Source organism: Peromyscus leucopus, chromosome 13 (genome assembly GCF_004664715.2).
Source record: "Peromyscus leucopus breed LL Stock chromosome 13, UCI_PerLeu_2.1, whole genome shotgun sequence".
NCBI lineage: Eukaryota > Metazoa > Chordata > Mammalia > Rodentia > Cricetidae > Peromyscus > Peromyscus leucopus.
The window spans coordinates 52,007,541-52,025,896 of NC_051074.1; the positions used below are offsets into that span (position 1 = coordinate 52,007,541).

The 18,356-nt window shown below is 40.4% G+C and overlaps 1 protein-coding gene across 1 annotated transcript in view; it reads right to left on the reverse strand.

Moving 5' to 3' along the window:
- Positions 1-18,092, reverse strand: part of Nbeal1 (neurobeachin like 1) — a 140,380-nt gene extending 122,288 nt beyond the window's left edge. Inside the window, 6 exon segments of the mRNA XM_037210375.1 lie at positions 1,014-1,141; positions 1,785-1,866; positions 6,446-6,607; positions 7,003-7,094; positions 16,982-17,264; positions 18,062-18,092. Coding sequence (XP_037066270.1) covers positions 1,014-1,141; positions 1,785-1,866; positions 6,446-6,607; positions 7,003-7,094; positions 16,982-17,032 — 515 coding nt within the window. The 5' untranslated portion in view covers positions 17,033-17,264; positions 18,062-18,092.
- Positions 18,093-18,356: the final 264 nt, after the last annotated feature.

The following is an 18,356-nucleotide window of genomic DNA, read 5'->3' on the forward strand; positions in this document are numbered from 1 at the left end:
AAAATGCCATACGTGCCTGCAACCCCAGCACTGAAAAGGAGGACACATCCCGGGAGCTTGCTGGTCAGATAGTCAGAGCCTGTCTCAAAAACTAAGGTGGCCCTTGACAGGCACAGACAGGCAGATCTCTGTGAGTTCAATGTCTACAAAGCAGCTCCAAACCAGCCAAGGATACAAAGTGAGACTCTGCCTCAAAAAAGACATAACAATAGGGTGGAGAGGAACTGAGAAGACACAGAGTAAGCTACACTGGTTATCAAGCTCCAGGATTAGCCTGTCTCTAACAGCCCAGTGCTGACCCTAGCCTTTTCTGTGGATTCTGGAGACCAAACTAAAGCTCTTATGCTTGCATACCAGGCATTTTACTAACCGAGTCATCTCCTCCATCTCCCACATGTGCATCTTCTATGCGTCTTTCCATACTGCTTTATATAGAAAGACACTCTTTTAAGATTCACATACAGAAGACACTCTATAAAGACTCACAAATTCATGGCTTTCAGGGTTTTGTTCTGTTAACTTATCGTGTGTGTGTGTATAATGGATTGTGCAAGCATGTGTGAATGGAGGCACACACTGTGTACATGAAGGCCAAGGGACAACCTCGGGCATCAACCTTGGCCTTTTCCGTTTTGTTCCAGGGCTCTGTTGGTTTTCTACTGCATGTGCCAGGTTAGCTTGCCTGCGACCCTCCGGAGTTTTTCCTGTCTCCACCTCCCATTTCTTCACAAGAACACCATGATTGCAGACACTTATGCTCTCACATCAAGCTTTTCCACGAGTTCCAGGGATCTGAACTCAGGTCCTCAAGCCCACGTGGCTCACTAAGCCCACTGAGCCACCTCTTCAGGCCAATAACACTCAGGCTTTACCGAGGCCAGCCTGGTAGTGCAGGCCTCTGATCGCAGCACTCCAGCGCAGGTGGCTCTCCAGCCTGGTCTATAGAACAAGTTCCAAGCCAGACAAGCTACACAGTTAGACTCAATCTCAACAGCATCATTTATAAGACATACCCTGAAATCCTATGTCTCCAATTCCTATACGGATCATATAAACTTTCACAGAATGCCAATGCATGGATCACAAATTCTTCAATAGACGTCTGATCAGCCATTTCCTTCTCCTTTTTTTTGCTTTTTAACTGAGAATAAAATTTAAAAAACGTTAAGGACATGTTTTATTTATCAGCTTTCAATAAGTCATTTTTATTTACAAAAGCCTAACTTCCTCTTTGATTCCCTAAGAGTCATTTAATCATATGGACTAGATACATTCTCTCAGATGTTAAATTCTTCCTGGAATACATTTAAAATAGTCAAACATCTTTGGAAATCATGTAAGATTTATGATAAATTCATACATAAAATAAAACATTACTTCATTTTTTTTAAACTATAAAAACTTTTTACATTAAAATAACATAAATAGCTACTTGTTTACTTTTAGAAAATATAGGACTTGGGGCTGGAGAGCTGGCCCAGTGGTTAAGAGTATTCCCAGAACCAACATGACAGCAACTCCAGTTCCAAAGGATCTAACACCCTCATACAGGTAAATCAATATACATGAAATAAAAATAAATCATTTTGTTTAAAAAAAGGAAAATATATAAGATTTATAAAATGATCTGTCCCCCACTACTAATTTTAATTGTCTTTTCAATTACTATCTCCTTTGAAAACATTTAGCAAAGTCAATTACAATATTAAAAAAAAAACTTTAAAAAAATAGTAAAACCTAGTTAGTCTCAATAAAGCAACAAAAAGGAATGTATTCACACCTACTTGCTGAATATACAGTGTTGTCATGGTAATGACATGATTAATATAAGAGCAAGTCCCAATTTCTTCTACATTTGATAAATTCCTAGGAGATAAAAGGAACAACATTTATTACATATGAGCAATATACTGCTAGTGTATTCAGCTTGCATTTTGAGAACAAATGCTGGCAAATGAAATATCAATGATATTAAAAAAGCAAATGATATACAGGGTATTGCCATTGTACAAGACATATACTATTACTGTTTTCACTCTACTTTCTGAATTTTAATTCCCTGATTTTGAATTATGTCATATTTTATAAATTATATCAGAAGTCCATGACACAAGGGGCACTGTCATCTTTAAATATTCTAAAAGGATATACCATTACATCCTGTTCAAAGTAGAGAGTCCATAAGTACTTCAGTTGTGACACACAGTAAGCTAACTTAAAATGCCTAAGTTGGCATTATTGTTAAAAGTTAAGCTTATGGCCAGGCGGTGGAGATGTACACCTTTGATCACAGCACTTGGGAGGCAGAGCCAGGAGGATCTCTGTGAGTTTGGGGCCAGCATGGTCTACAGAGTGAGATCCAGGACAGGCACCAAAAACAACACACAGAAACCCTGTCTCGAAAAACACACACACACACACACACACACACACAAAAAAAAAAAAAAAAAAAAAAAAAAAAAACCTTAAGCTCATTAGTTTTGTTTTGAGACACTGTGACTTATAAAAATGTTCTTTCTTAAATCTAACAGATGCTCACAGAACACAAGAACTAACAGACTTCACACCTTAAAAAAATTAAACTAAGCCAGGCGGCAGTAGCACATGCCTTTAATCCCAGCACTTGGGAGGCAGAGTCAGGAGGATCTCTGTGAGTTCGAGGCCAGCCTGATCTACAAAGCGAAATCCAGGACAGGCACCAAAACTACACAGAGAAACCCTCTCTCAAAAAACCACCAAAAAAAGAAAAAAGAAAGAAAGAAAAAGAAAAAATTAAATTAGCATGACATCTTAACTGTTTATCCCTTTCTCTAATGCAGAACATTTAAAATTCTGTGTAGGGACCAGAGATGGCTCAGTGGTCACGAACATATACAGCTCTTTTGGAGAATCCAAGTTTGGCTCCCAGCACCCACATCAGCTGGCTCTCAGCCACCTGTAACTCCAGCCCCAGGAGATCTGACGTCCTTTAGCCTCGGCAAGCACCTGACACATGTACATACACATTTTTTAAATTTTAAAGTCTGTGTGTAGCTCACAATGTACTACATATAAATCCTAAGCACATCAAAAATGTTCAACATCATCAGTCATGAAAACTACTTTCAAATTCACTGGTAAGACAGAAGCAGAAAATAGATTTTGGGAAGGATGTACAAAAACTGAAACCTTCAAGCAGGTAACAATTTAAATTATAATAGCTACTCTGGAAAACAGTCTGGCAGTATCTCAAGAGATTAAAAACTCAGCATCCTTGGGGCTCGCAAGACGACACAAGGGTAAAGGCATCTGCCACCAAGCCTGACAATCTGATTTAAATCCCTGGGATTCATCCAAATGGACACAGACACACACACACACACACCAAATACACTGTAATCAAAACAAAACTGAATGTCCTTATGAACTGATGAAGTTCTAAAACTGACTGTAGCAAAAGCACAATTTTGTTTTATTTTAAAAAATAAATTACATTACTAAGTCAGTGAATTACATGACATGTGAATTATCTCTCAGCAGCAACATAATAAAATTTATAATTTTCTTTTTTTCTTTTTTATTTTTCTTTTTTTGTTTTGTTTTGTTTTTCAGGGTTTCTCTGTGTAAAAGACTTGGCTCTTCTGGAAAAGCTGACCAAACTGGACTTGAACTCAGAGATCCCCTGCCTCTGCCTCCCACATGCTGGGATTAAAGGTGTGCACCACCACCGCCACCACCACCACCACCCCCACCACCACCGCCGCCCATCTTAAGATTACATTTAAAAGTTGTGTCTGAATTAGTACTGGGAAAAGAGAAAGAGCCAAGGGAAAAGGACCTATAGCTAAATTTTGATTGCACTGATATTTGTTACCATTACAGTCCTACAAATAGCAAGATCACTTCTACATGTTTAGTAGGGATATCTGTAACTCCAGTAGCCTTTAAAACTATGCCTCTGAGGCACAGACCAAGCAGTAGGGGACAGCTTATAGAAAGCTTCAAAACACTTACATATTAATGAAATGAACTCATCCATTGATAAAACCAGAAAACATGAAAATGACCAGTCTGGGGGCCACCTGTGCTTCTATCTAACCCCATTCCCATGCATCTCCTCACTCTCAGAACTACTCTCTTTTCATTCTGTTTCTTCCTCCCCTCCACCTCCTACTCCCCCAAACAAAACAAAACAAAAATGGATCTAAATAAAGGACTTTCAGTTTCTGATCCAAAATTGAAAGTCTAAAAGTCATCACTGTCAGGTTCACAATTAGAAAAAAAATCCAAATGAACTGAAATTTCTGTTTGTTTGAGACAGGGTTTCTCTGTGTAACAACTCTTTTTTCTTATTCTTAACAGATCTAACACAATAGTTTATTCAATACAACACTAAACATATAGAGTAATTATAGGTTAGAGACAAGTGAAATGAGTTACAGTGCTATTGTGTTTTGTTTTCCTTTTGTGTGTATGGGTGTTTTAATGGCATGGGTGTCTGGCTACCACATGAGTGTCTAGTCTCTCAGAGGCCAGAAGGCATCACAACCCCTGCAACTGGAGTGGAGCTGTGGGTGCTGGGAATCTAACCTGGGTCCTCTTGAAGAGCAGCCATCTCTCCAGCCCCAAAATACAGCAACATGTTAGAGAAACAGGAAAAAATCTAAGGGCTCTTAGATTGACTGATGACTTTATAGATGAAAACTAACAGCATAATCCATTGCGGGAGAGAAAAAGACACTCATTAAAATAAAAAGTTCTGTGCCTCAGTATTAAGGGAATATAAAAACAACTTGCAGACAATGAAAAAAAAACATGCACCAATCATCTGGGGGAAAAAACTGTATATCAAAATATTCACAGATCTGTAAAAATAAGAACACAATCTAATTTTAAAATTGGACTTATGTAGGTACTTCATCATGTTATGAACAGTCTCAAAAAAACATTAAGTACTTTATATCACTAAGGAACAATGAAATACTACACACCTATTGTAATAGCTAAAATCTAAAAGATGGCATCATCAAATGGAAAATGGGACTGGAGAGATGGCTCAGCGGTTAAGAGCACTGGCTGCTCTTCCAGAGGACCTAGGTTCAATTTCCAGCACCCACATGGCAGCTCACGACTGTCTGTAACTCCAGTTCCAAGAGATATGACACCCTCAAACAGACATGCATGCAGGCAAGAACACCAATGCACACAAAATAAAAACTGGAAAAAATGAGGAAATGACAGGAAACCTCACTCACTGACTGTGAGAATGTGACAACCATGTGATACAGCATTACTGTTCCTAGGTATTTGTCTACATGGGTTGAAAGGTACCCATATAAAACTTATATAACAGTTTTATAAGTAGCAGTTCCAAACTGGAAGCAACTAAGATGTCCTTCAATATAGGTAATAAGTAAACAAACTGTGGTACCTTTGTGTGAAATAATGTTCAGTAATATTGTCTTAGGTATGTCTCAATTTCTGTAACTCTTCCCCGAGAAGCTCACACCCACACTTTCCTGTGTGTCAGACAGTGCCATCTACTCAGCAAGGCCTCTAAGTGAGGCGAGGTGGCGCATCCCCATCAACAACCCCCTTTACTCCTACACTCTTTTTTTTGTTTTAAATATTTTCTTTAAACTTTATTTTATATGCATTGGTGTGAAGGTGTCAAATCCCCTGGAACTAGAATTACAGTTGTGAGCTGCCATGTGGGTGCTGGGAATTGGACCCGGGTCCTCTGGAAGAGCAGCCAGTGCTCTTAACTGCTGGACCATCTCTCCAGCCCCTAGTCCCACACTCTGAAGGCAGCAGCAGGTAGATTTCTGTTAAGTTTAAGACTAGCTTAGTCTACCAAGTGAATTTCAGGCCAGGCAGACTACATAGTGAGACTCTATCTTAAACAAAGGTTAATATCTAGCACACATCTTCTGGCTTGCACACACACAAATGTATACATTTACAGATGAGAACCATATAGAAATATTAATTAAATTATCTCTAAAATGAAAACTTTTGCCACTGTCTTTAAAGTTACACTTAAATTTATTTTTTAAACAACTTTATTGCACTTCTCAAGTTTTTGTGTGTGCGTTTGCATGTACATGGCACCAGTCCTGTGTGCCACGGTGCAGGTGGTCAAAGGACCAAGGTGTAGGCCATCCAGGTCTTCCCTTCCACCGTGTCGGTCCAGAAGCCTGAATTCAGGCAGTCAAGGCTTGGCAGGAGGTGCCTTTACCCCCTGAGCCATCCTGACAGCACACACTGAAAACTCTTGGCTGAGTGTCTCTATAAGTAAGTATAGTAATTAAGAAGTTTTCCAGTGTGCTAACAAATCATATTACAAAAGAGACACACATTCATTAAAGATTCATACAAACAAATACCACTAACAAGTATTATTATAGGTTTTTTTGGTAACTTGGTAATAATTATGCTACAATTTTTACTCTTTTATACCAGATACCTGCAAAGAATAATGAAGAATTTGACGAGCAAAATTGACAAGGCTTGTTGTTGTTCCTCTAACCCATCTGCTGTTTTCTGAACACAATGTAGCAGCTGGATCCTCAGAACCTGCAGAATATTATCAGGAAGCAGAGATATTCCTGGAGGCACATCATCAACCCTGTAAGATATGGGCAAGGAAACAGTGTTGAAACTTAAGACAGATACTTAGTTAATCAATTCAATGTGATAAAAAATTTCAAGTGTGGCTAAATGTCAAGATTTGCAACTTGAGCCTGAAGTGAAAGCAGTCTTATGGAGGACGCTATCCTCTACCTGGGAGATCTGGTGCTGAACTGAAGAGCTGGAGCCAGACCATTGAGAGGTTGTCACTCACCACAGCAAAGAGGTTTCTGAGAGCCAGCAAGGCTGCTGGGATCACTGAGCAACATCCGTCAGGAGAACAGGGACATGCAGTAGCATCAAGACTGTTAGCATAGCTGCTGATCTTATGTCATAAAACCCTTTTGCCAAAACAATCTCACCCAATGGTAATAAAAGAGTGTTTCTATGTACCTGGTAGGCAGCTTTTCAAAGTCAACATCTAAAAACTGTTCATAACTTAAAACAAAATTGTCCAACCATAGTCTCAGGTAATCTGGATCTTTCTGAAATGAGAAGATGATCACAATATTATTTGTCAGAAAAGCAATGCTTTGACACCTAAGTAACTCCCTCAAGTTAGTTACTAACTAACAAACAGCCATTCACAGGGTCACAGCTGTGACCTCAGCACTTTACCCGCTTTTGTTTCTTAACACTTCTTTACAGCAATCAAATTTCAACATGTAACTTAGGAGTACAGATACTTAATCATTAAACATCTAAGACAAAGGGATCACTAGGAAAGTTAGGTTTCCCTAAAATAAAAGTATTACACTATAATGCAGAATCTCAAAGAATGTTTCCAGAACACACAGCAATTGCTGACCTTTCAGAATTTCTTTTTCTCTTACTATACTGGTTCAAAAATCAGCTTATATATTACATCTATAATGTCACAAGAGAAATCACAAGATAGAAATATTTTAGACAAAGGATAGCACCTATGAGAAATTTTCTAAGACTTATTACCTGCTTTTTATGTTCCAAATTAGACTGTCTTTCGTCTATATATTCATTCACTTATCCCTTAGGGCTAAAACTACAAAAATACAAGTACCCAGGGTTCTCCTTATTAGTTTCTTTATAAAAAGCAAATGATTACTTCTTGGTAAAAGTCAGAACAAAACAGTCACACACACTATAAAAAATTAATGCATTTCTCTTCATATTTTATTTAGCAATTCTCTAGTATCTAGTTCAAATTCTACACCAACACTCTAGTACTGATCTATATTCTAAGGCCTCGTTCAGACTCTAAAGGTCAGTGCTACTAAATGTTTGGCAAGCAAAGAATTCTCCTAGGAAACTGAACAGTTACAAAGAAGGAAAGGTACTGTTTCATTTAAGAAGCAAAGCATAATTTTTAAAGTATCCTCTATTTACCTGGACCAGCAGGCATTTTAACCTATTGTCTTATTTATACCTTACAACTATCCAGAAAGGTTTAGTTTTCCTAATTTTAGAGATTACAAAAGGATATACAACTTGTCCAAAGTCATAAGCTAGAAACTGTTGGCGCTCCAAGGATACATGAACCCAACAGGTGCCCATCCTACTACACACGCTGGTTGTGAACCACGTATGCGAGCAGGGCTGGAGATTCAGTAGGCTAAAAAAGGCAAGGATGGTTCAGTCAGGATCTGTCAAGTCAAGGCTACAAAAAAGTTAACACACCAAACAATCTCATCCACCTGGAAGAATTTATAGATGAACTACATTTCCTATCAAATGATCATAAAAAGAAAGAGCTCCACATCAGAAACAGCAGTGACTGTATCATTTCCCCTCAGTATAGAACAATAAACATACAATCACCTGGAGTTTTCCTTACAGGCTTTCTAACAGAGCAGAGGACTAGATCTTAGTCACTCTCATGATTAAGTTCAGTATACTGAAACACCACAGTATGATCTTGGGTTTTTTTGTTTGTTTGTTTGTTTGCTTGTTTTTGTTTTGTTTTTTGGTTTTTTGAGACAGGGTTTCTCTGTGTAGCTTTGGTGCCTGTCCTGGAACTCGCTCTGTAGCCCAGGCTGGCCTTGAACTCACAGAGGTCCACTGGCTCTGCCTCCCGAATGCTGGAATGAAAGGCATGCGGCGCCACCGCCCAGCTGTACAATCTTATCTCCCTATTTGTACATTTACTAGCACAACACAAAAATGTAGTGAGCATTCCAAGAGTGCTAGGTCCAATTCAATATCGCCCAGATTAAATCCCAGCATTCAGGAGGCAAAGACTAGAAGACTGTGTTAAGTTTGAGGCCAGTTTGGTCTAATACTGAGTTCCAGGCAAGCCAGAGCTACAAAGTGAGTCCCCATCTCAATCAATCAATCAATCAATCAATCAATAAATCAATCAATCAATAAATAAATTCAAACATGCCAATAAAATAAAAAGATGGCACTAGGCTGGGGTTGGGGATTTAGTTCAGTGGTAGAGCGTTTGCCTAGCAAGCGCAAGGCCCTGGGTTCATCCTCGGCTCAAAAAAAAAAAAAACTACTCTCAACAATCGCACATGTTCTAACAGTGATGAACATGCCATATGTGAACAGCACCAGGGACCAGGGAAATAAAAACTATCATCACAGATGATACTGACCTCAGTCAAAGCAGCCACATGCAAACCCACACATACATGTCTTAGCTCCAGTCTAAGGCAGTGCAGAAAAGCCAATCTTTACTACTAAAATAAGGGACAAGCAGTTGCCTTAATTCCAGCGGAGCATACACTGGCGGCATCAGACAACACAACTAGACAAAGGAGAGCAAGAGACAGACTTAGCAGAGCATTCATCTTTTTGAGTGACTTTCAAATCTAGAAAGCTGAGTGAGCTGCCCAGTCACAACCAAGAGCACAGACTCTTACACCCTCTTCAGATTAAAGGGGGGAATTATACAAAAATAAGAATTTCCAAGAGCACAGAGCCAGAAGAAATGGAGGAGTGACCTCTGGGGCAAAACCATAGCAATTTAATTCTCTGGAACTACTTAGTTTTCAGGGCTGCCATTCTTCCCTTTCCTGAAATCTTTATTGTGGTACTCCCATTTCAGTTTTAACACTCTACGTCAGCTTTGTGGGGGACATACATTGATGGTGTCTTCTGAGTTCAGTCTCTATTATCAAGAGAAGTCACAAGTGGCCGGGCGGTGGTGGCGCTCGCCTTTAATCCCAGCACTCGGGAGGCAGAGCCAGGCGGATCTTGTGAGTTCGAGGCAGCCTGGCTACAATGAGCTCCAGAAAGGCGCAAAATACGCAGAGAACCTGTCTAAAAAAAAAAAAAAAAAAAAAAAAAAAAGAAAAGTCACAAGTGGACTTGATGATGTATGTCAATGTCATCACAAGATCCTGGTTCAAGACTGAGATGAATACAAAATACATGCTACATATAAGAGGGATACAAATGACTGTGATCAAGAAAGCGGACTGTAGCCGGGCGGTGGTGGCGCACGCCTTTAATTCCAGCACTCGGGAGGCAGAGGCAGGCGGATCTCTGTGAGTTCGAGGCCAGCTGGCTACCAAGTGAGTTCCAGGAAAGGCGCAAAGCTACACAGAGAAACCTGTCTCGAAAAACCAAAAAAAAAAAAAAAAAAAAAAAAGAAAGCGGACTGTGAGGGTTGGGGATTTAGCTCAGTGGTAGAGTGCTTGCCTAGTCCTGGGTTCAGTCCTCAGCTCCGAAAATAAATAAATAGATAGATAGATAGATAGATAGATAGATAGATAGATAGATAGATAGATATTTATTTTAAAAAGAGAAAAAAGAAAGTGGACTGTGATAGATGGATTCCTGATCTCAACTTTTTTGTTGTAGTTTTGGTTTGGGGGGGGTTGAGGATTTTTTACTTTTTTAAACAGGATCTTACTATGTATATGTAGCTCTGACTGACCTATGACTTTCTATGCAGACCAGGCTTGCCTTGAACTTGGAGACTACCTGCCTTTGCCTCCCCAGCGCTTGGACTAAGGGTGTGTGCCACCATTCCCAGCTCCCTTATAGGAAACTTGTCCTGTAATTTCAAAGGAAAGGAAGCTGTAGCAAGGGCAAATCAACCTTCTGCTGGGGGATGTCTTTCTGTTCGACGTGAATATGTGTGGCTCCCATTCATATTCATATAAAATAAATATATAAATAAAGCTGTACTGGCCTATGGCAGGGCAGGATAAGGTGACATGGTACCTTCAAACTGAAGACGAGATGAAGAAGGGCGGAGTTGGGAAAGACGCCAGCAGCTGCCAAAGGAGCAACAAGATGCCAACTGGTAACAGTGCCACGTAGCAACATACAGATGAATAGGAATGGGTTAATTGAAGATGAAAGAGCTGACTAGCAAGAAGCTGAAGCCATCGGCCACACAGTTTGTAATGAATATAGGCCTCCGAGTGATTATTTTAGAAATGGCTGCAGGACCTCAGAGCTGGGCTGGACCGAGAAATTTCAGGTTACAACATGCAGATAGAACAACTGATCAAAGCTTTGTTTCTAAAATTGCAGCTTAAGGGAGCTATCTATCAGTGGTTGGTTTCTGGGATGCCTAACTTACAGGTAGGAATCTTTAAAGTTTGTGCTATTCATAGTAACTTGTAAGCTACTTAAATCATCTTAGGGGTGCCTCCTATCTTGTAAACAGTATTGTTTTACAGTGTTATAGGAAAGTTTACAATTCACGGACTAGTAAGTTCCTTACATCATACAACTCTAGAATTACAGATAGATTTTGGAAATCTGAGACTGTTCCAATGTTCTAGATGCCAAAGTGTGATCTATAGACCAATATTCTTGACCAGTTTGAAAAAAAAAAAATCAACAGGAAGCCTTTTTAACTGATAAAAGCAGCATGGTAACAAATTTAAGTCTGAATTTGATAATAAAAAAAAAAAATGAGCTCAATAGTACTGCAACTGGCTAGCATGCATGAAGGCCTGGATTCAATCTCTAAAATAAATAAATAAATAAATAAATAAATAAATAAATAAATAAATAGCTTTTATTTTTAACATCCTTAATTTTCACTCTTTATAGATTGCTTTTACTGAAACTACCAATAACCTCCACAATGTTGGGGGGAGTAATTTTTTGAGTGTGTGAGTGTGTGTGTGTACATCAAGCATCCATATAATAGTCAGAAGATAACATTGGATGTTAGTCCCTACCTTCTAATCAGGGTCTCTTGTCCACCCCTGAGCACACCAGGCCCATGAGCTTCCCGGAGTCTCCTGTTGCCACCTCCTATCTCACTGTAGGCTGACTGGGATTACAGATGTGCACTACTACCAGAACTCTAGCTCTTACACTTGCACAACAAGAACTTCAGACACTGAGACACCTACCTCCTCAGCCCTAGTTTTTCATTTTGTTCTGGAACTCGGAATTCTCCTATCAACCTCCTGAGTACTAGAAGTACATGTGTGTACCACCACACCCAGCCTTCCAAATGCTTCTCTTGAATGCTATATTGCATTCTTCTAGACTACTTCTTAAACCATTCTACTTTCTGAGGAACCAACACTCCTAGTTCTCCCATTCAAACTCCTTAACATGCATTATTATATGTGTAAGACAGGAAATATTGGACTTCTCTCTCTTCCTAATAAAAGTTCTTTAGGTCCAAAACTTCCTGACTTTACCCTCTTCTCCTTATGTACGTATCATTTCCAATATAACTCTCAAATACTTATTTCTAACACAAGCCTCCCTTTTGAACTTCCTATCTACCTATGAAATACTTGAATGTCCCTCAAGGACTGAAAACTCAGAATGCTTACCTGGAAACCTAGAATCTTATACTAGCTAACTTGGCCAAAGTATCAGTTTCCAAAGCATAGATTAAGTGCTGCTACCTATGCTACCAACTCCCAGCGAAATTTAGATAATCAAAAGAATAAAAAAAAGAATGTGATTTTTGAGACAGGGTCTCACTACACAGCCAGGGTAGTTTGAAACTCTCCATGTAGACCAAGCTGGCCTTGAACTCAGAGATCTAACTGTTTTAAATAATTAAAGGTATGTGCCACCACATCCAGCCCAACAATAAAAATTTTTCATGCCATCTTAACTTTTTTTTTTTAAGAGTAGTACATGATGAACACCAACCAAACCACAGAGGTAATATTCATTTCCTATAGACAACCTTCAGGTCTTCTGGTATACTCATTTTTTTTTTTTTTACTTTCATATCTAATGTCCTTAAACAAGCATGTAATTAGAAGCCACCAGTATGATTTTTCAAAATCTGTATAAAAGGAGGTGCATACCTTTTTATCTAAATAAAACATCATTAAATCCCACTTTCACTATAAAGCAAAACTTTTATTCTGAAAAGGAACTCTACTCTGAGCTCACTGCAAAACTATCTATTTCAGTCATATTCCAGATTTAGAAGGACAAAGGGCAACTGCAGGAAATGAAGCATCACCAAGGTCCAAAACAAACTTGTGTGAGAGTGGGGAAAATAAAAACCCACACCATTATTCAAGATAACTATGCACTATTCTTAAATGGCAAACTGAAAACTTTAAGATTAAAATTTAATTTTATTAGCTCAGCTTCATTTCCACCAAAGAGAAAAATAAAAGTTATTTTTTCCCAACTGACAGATGAGAAAATAGAAATATAAAGAAACTAGATAACCTGATTTTAAGGTCCTTAAGATGAAAAGCAGAATTAGAACTAAATTTTGGGTCTATTTCTACTAGCTCCACTTAATTTTTCAATGTAATCTCAACAATAACAGAGTGAGATCAAACATCCCTACAGCACCAGCACTTGGGAGGCTAAAACAGGAATATCCAGAGTTCTGGCTGGGCTGGAGCACTTGTTGCTACTGCAGAAGACCAGGGTTAGTTCCCAGCACCTAAATGACAGGTCACAATCACAAATCCAGTTCCAGGGACTTCAATGCCCTCTTTTGACCTCCACAGCATCAAGCTCACACATCGTACACATACATGCATATAGCCAAAACATTCACACATAAAGTAAAATAAACATAATTTAAAAAAGAAAAGAGTTCTAGGACATTCTGGAATAAATGAAACCCTGTCTAAAAAACAAAATAACTAATGAACCCCGACTTTCTACCTATTACATCCTTCTATCACTTTGTGATAATTTTACCAGCAAGAACAAAAATGAACTTACACTTGTTCTTTATGTATCAGTGTTACTTTATGTATGTTTTGCCTCTATATGTGTCTGTCCACCACTTGTACGCCTGATCCCCAGGAAGGCCAGAAGAGGTCACTGAATCTCTGGGGACCGGAGTTACAGACAGTTGTGAGCTGTCATGTAACGCTGGAAATCCAACCCAAGTCCCCTAAAAAGTGGCCACTCTTAACCACTGAGCTATATCTCCTGCCCCAAAAAACTTAAATCTTTTTTTTTTTTTGGTTTTTCGAGACAGGGTTTCTCTGTGTAGCTTTGCGCCTTTCTGACTCACTGTAGCCAGACTGCCTCGAACTCACAGAGATCACCTGCTCTGCCTCCGATGCTGATAAAGCGTGCCCACCACGCTGCAAAACTTAAATCTTACTGAGGAATCCGAGATGCTCAATTTCTCCTCTATATATCCTAGCAACTAACTAACTACTGCATGCATAATGTCTGGTGGTCAAGCCTGATGATGCATGTCTGTAATCCAGCGATTTAGAAGGTTCAAGCAGGAAGAGGTCAAGCTCAAGGCCTGCCTGGGCTACAGAGTGAGTTCAAGACCCCACTGGGTAACTTGGAAAAGCACTACCTCAGAAAATAAAAAGTAAAAGAAGACGGATGATACACCTGCCTACTAGCTGCAAAGCCCTAGACTCAATCACCAACACTAAAAATACATCCTTTCCTAGGGTGGCAGTTGAAATAGAGAATGCACAAATATATGAATTCCCAAAAGATGCTTAATGACTACCCAAGCTGGTACACAGTTATATAAAACCTGCCTCTACTTTTGTTCCTAAGATCAAGCAGAGAAATGATGTCCGAAGACACCCAACAGCTGTCGTTCTGCTCTCAATACATCCAGAGTGGTCGTTGCTAACCAATGAACTAAAATCACTTACTAGATTAGAGCTGTTCAAATTTAATGTTTAACTTTTACGAGCTATATGAATACACTGTCAATCAAATCCTTGACCTTGGGTGAGCACGACTATTTGAAAGCAAGAAAGTTCAGACTACATGTAATTTGAATTAGTGGTCATATCCACTGACATAACAACCTTCAGAATATAGGAACACTACCTTCTTATGTAATGACTTCTATATAAAGTCAACAAATCTATTATGGATAGTCATATTTCTAACAATGCAATTAAACCCTACTCCTGGAAAGACAATATAAGGAAAATTAGGACTGAAGCATTTGGTAACAAAAAAAACTGTATGTCATACAAAGTAATTACGTGAGGGGATATATATGTTAATCAGCCTGGCTTGATTATTCCATGTGCACATGTATTAAAACATTAGAGCACACTCCATAAATACTTGATAATTTAAGAAAAACCTATTAAAAAGAAAAAAATTATCAAATGTTTTATCAAATGTTCAATTTAACATGTGAGGATCCACCTGCTAAAACAGAAGCTTCTACTTGGATTTTAATCCCTAACAGTTAGTCTTGAACTCAGATGAGTAAGCAGACACAGTCTATAGCATTCCTTCTACAAAGCAGTATAAACCAAGGGTACTTCTACTAAACTTTCAAACTGATCAGTGGCAACGTCCAAAGCATTACCAGAGTGACTTACTACTGACATACTGGAACACAGGTGCCAAAGTCAGTTCAGCACTGTGGCAAATATGAAAGATGTCTTAACTTCACTGCCCTGAACCAGATCTGCAAAGATCTCTTCTTTAACCAGGGATGTACACAATATTCTGTGTATTCAGAAAATCAAGTGGGACAGCAAAATGGCAAGCAATGTTTAAATTTTAATCATTAAAAATAAACTTGGGGGACTGGAGAGATGGCTCAGAGGTTAAGAGCACTGGCTGCTCTTCCAGATGTCCTGAGTTCAATTCCCAGCACCCACATGGTGGCTCACAACCATCTGTAATGGGATCTGGCGTCCTCTTCTGGCATGTAGGCATACATGCAGGCAGAACACAATATATAATAAATAAATATTTTTTTAATTAATTAAAAAAAAAAACTTGCCAGGCAGTGGTGGCGCACACTTAATCCCAGCACTTGGGAGGCAGAGGCAGCGAATCTCTGTGAGTTCAAGGCCAGCCTGGGCTACAGAGTAAGTTAAAGGAAAGGCTCCAAAGCTACACAGAGAAATCCTGTCTCGGAGATGGAGGTGGGTGCTTTCTCTACCACAAATGAATATCAAAGAAGTATGGTATAGATTTCACACATCCTTTCAATAAAATACAGTGCACATACTTTGTTTAAATACTGAATTATGCAGTGAGAAAATAAGAGTCTTATGAGATTAGCAGAGAAGTTTGGACATAAGTTTATCTTTTGTAGTTTAAATAATTATTGTATTGTGATAGTTTTTAAGACTTATTTTACAGATGCACTTTTAAATATCTACAGGCAACATCCTAAACTGTGCGAAATTTGTTTTTAAATAATTCAGTAGAGAGAGAACAGAACAGAACCATGGTATAAACTAATCATTGCTGAAATGAGTGACAAAGATTTACTATATCTTATCTTCTTTGTACATGCTTAAAATGATCCATAACAAACACTTTAAAGAGGAGGCTGAAAAGACTTTTTGGAATAATTCACAGAATGAGGGCCAAAAACAAAACAAACCTACGTCTCTCTCAAAGGTCAAAACCAAAAAAAAAAAAAAGAGTAAAGCACCAGCCACACAATCCTGCACACCTAAATTCAATCCTAGGGAGCTATGGAAGGGCAGAGAGGGAGAACCAAATCCACAAAGTTGTCCTCTACGTAAGTACCATGGCACCCGTGTGCCCCAAACATCCTGCACACAAAAGGACTTTTATTTTCCTTTTATAGGCACAATCTCACCTATATAATTTTGAGATCATTGAAGATAATATCAAAAAACACATCTGTAAGTTTTTAATAGTAGGCCAATATAGTCAATGTACTCAAATCTGAAAAAATATGGGAAATGTAAGATCTCTTACATGTTTTTAAAATTCAGGATGGGGGGGGTTGTTTTGTTTTGTTGTTTTGAGACAAGGGCTCTCTATGCAACCCTGGCTGTCCTGGAACTCTCTTAACTCGACTAGGATGGGGAACTCACAGAACTCCACCTGCCTCTGCCTCTCAAGTGCTGGGACTAAAGGCGAGTTCCACCACACCTGCCAATTCAGGATTATTAATATGAACAAAAACACTACCCATTAAGGTCATAATGCTGGATATACAATTTTATAATCACGTATTTTTAAGTACAGAAATAAAAGCAATTACCTTCGTACAATAAAGCATCCAAAGTTCAAAGAGCCTCTCTCTGGCTGCCATTGTGTCTTTTCACTCTGGCACTTTAGTATTTCCTCAAAAAGAAGGGTTCAAGACCACAGCATGTTATTTTATTTCCCAAGTTTCTCAGCTGTTACAGTAAAACTCAAAGCAGCGGGATACACAAACAAACAAACAAGCAAGTGGAATAAGACCGTCTCGGATCAGTAAAGATCAATTTCTGCAGCTACTCCAACACATCTTCATCAGTGGTTAGCTGGGCTCGTAAACAGGTCTGTGAAATACAAAAATACCCAAAGTTTTTTTTTTTTTTTTTTTTTTAAATCCAGATATCTGCCTGCCTTGCTTACCTAGTCAAATAGATAAATTTCCAATCTGATTAGATCGCACAGAAACCTGTTTTCCTACACCGAGACTAACATAAAGTACTAAAAATCTTCCAGGCTGGTTGCCTACTCAAGTGTTTTCCCTTACCCTTACAAGACCAAGAACACACACAGCTCAAACATATCAAATCTCCGAGATTTCTCGCCTGCTACTTAAAAGTTGCTGGGAATGTTTGCTGCGTTGCAGGCAGGGCAGGGCGTGGGGGGGGGGGGCCTAGGAATTCCTAGTTTGTTTGTTTTAACCACCGGCTCAGTGAAAGTCACCCCGTCCACCTGGCCTCTACCTCTCCTCCAGCCCAGAAGAAAGGAGCTCGCACACCGAGGCAAGGACCACCTCCGGGGCGAGCCCCCTCAACCCCACCCCGCCCCACAGCGTTCCGGGGAACCTTTCCATTTCCTCCCCGCGTCCCCGTTAAGAACGTGGAAGACAAACGTCAGGCGTGCCCAATCAACTTCCGAAGCGCCGCCCCCAGCGCTCTGGGACCCCGACTGGGGACCCACGCCAACCGGCCGCAGCCGGACCCGCCCGGGCCGGCCGGCCGCGCCCCCCTCGCCCGCCGGCCGCCGCCCTCAGGCTGCAAGCCCGGTGCCTCGGGTGCCTCCCGAGGCGGCCCGGGCCTCCTCCCGCCGCCCGGCGGCCCGCAGCGGCCTCCGCCCGACCTCCGCGTCCCCTCACCGCGCTCACAGACCGGCCGCCGCCGCCGCCGCCGCCACCCCGCCGCGGGCTCACGCGCTGCCCTCCGCCCTGCCCGCGGCGAAGCCCCGTGTCAACCCCGAAGCCGAGCGGGCGGGCGGCGGGGGCGGGGCGGTGACGACGCGCGGTGGGCGTGGTCATGGGCGGGGCAGCCCCTCGGCTAATCAGTCCGGCCGCTCCTCAAGGGCCGCTCGGCCCCCAAGCCCCGCCCCCGGCATGCCTGCGCAGCCGCAGTTTGCGCTCGGCTCCCGGGGCTCGGAGAGCGGCCGGCGCCAGCCTGGGCACT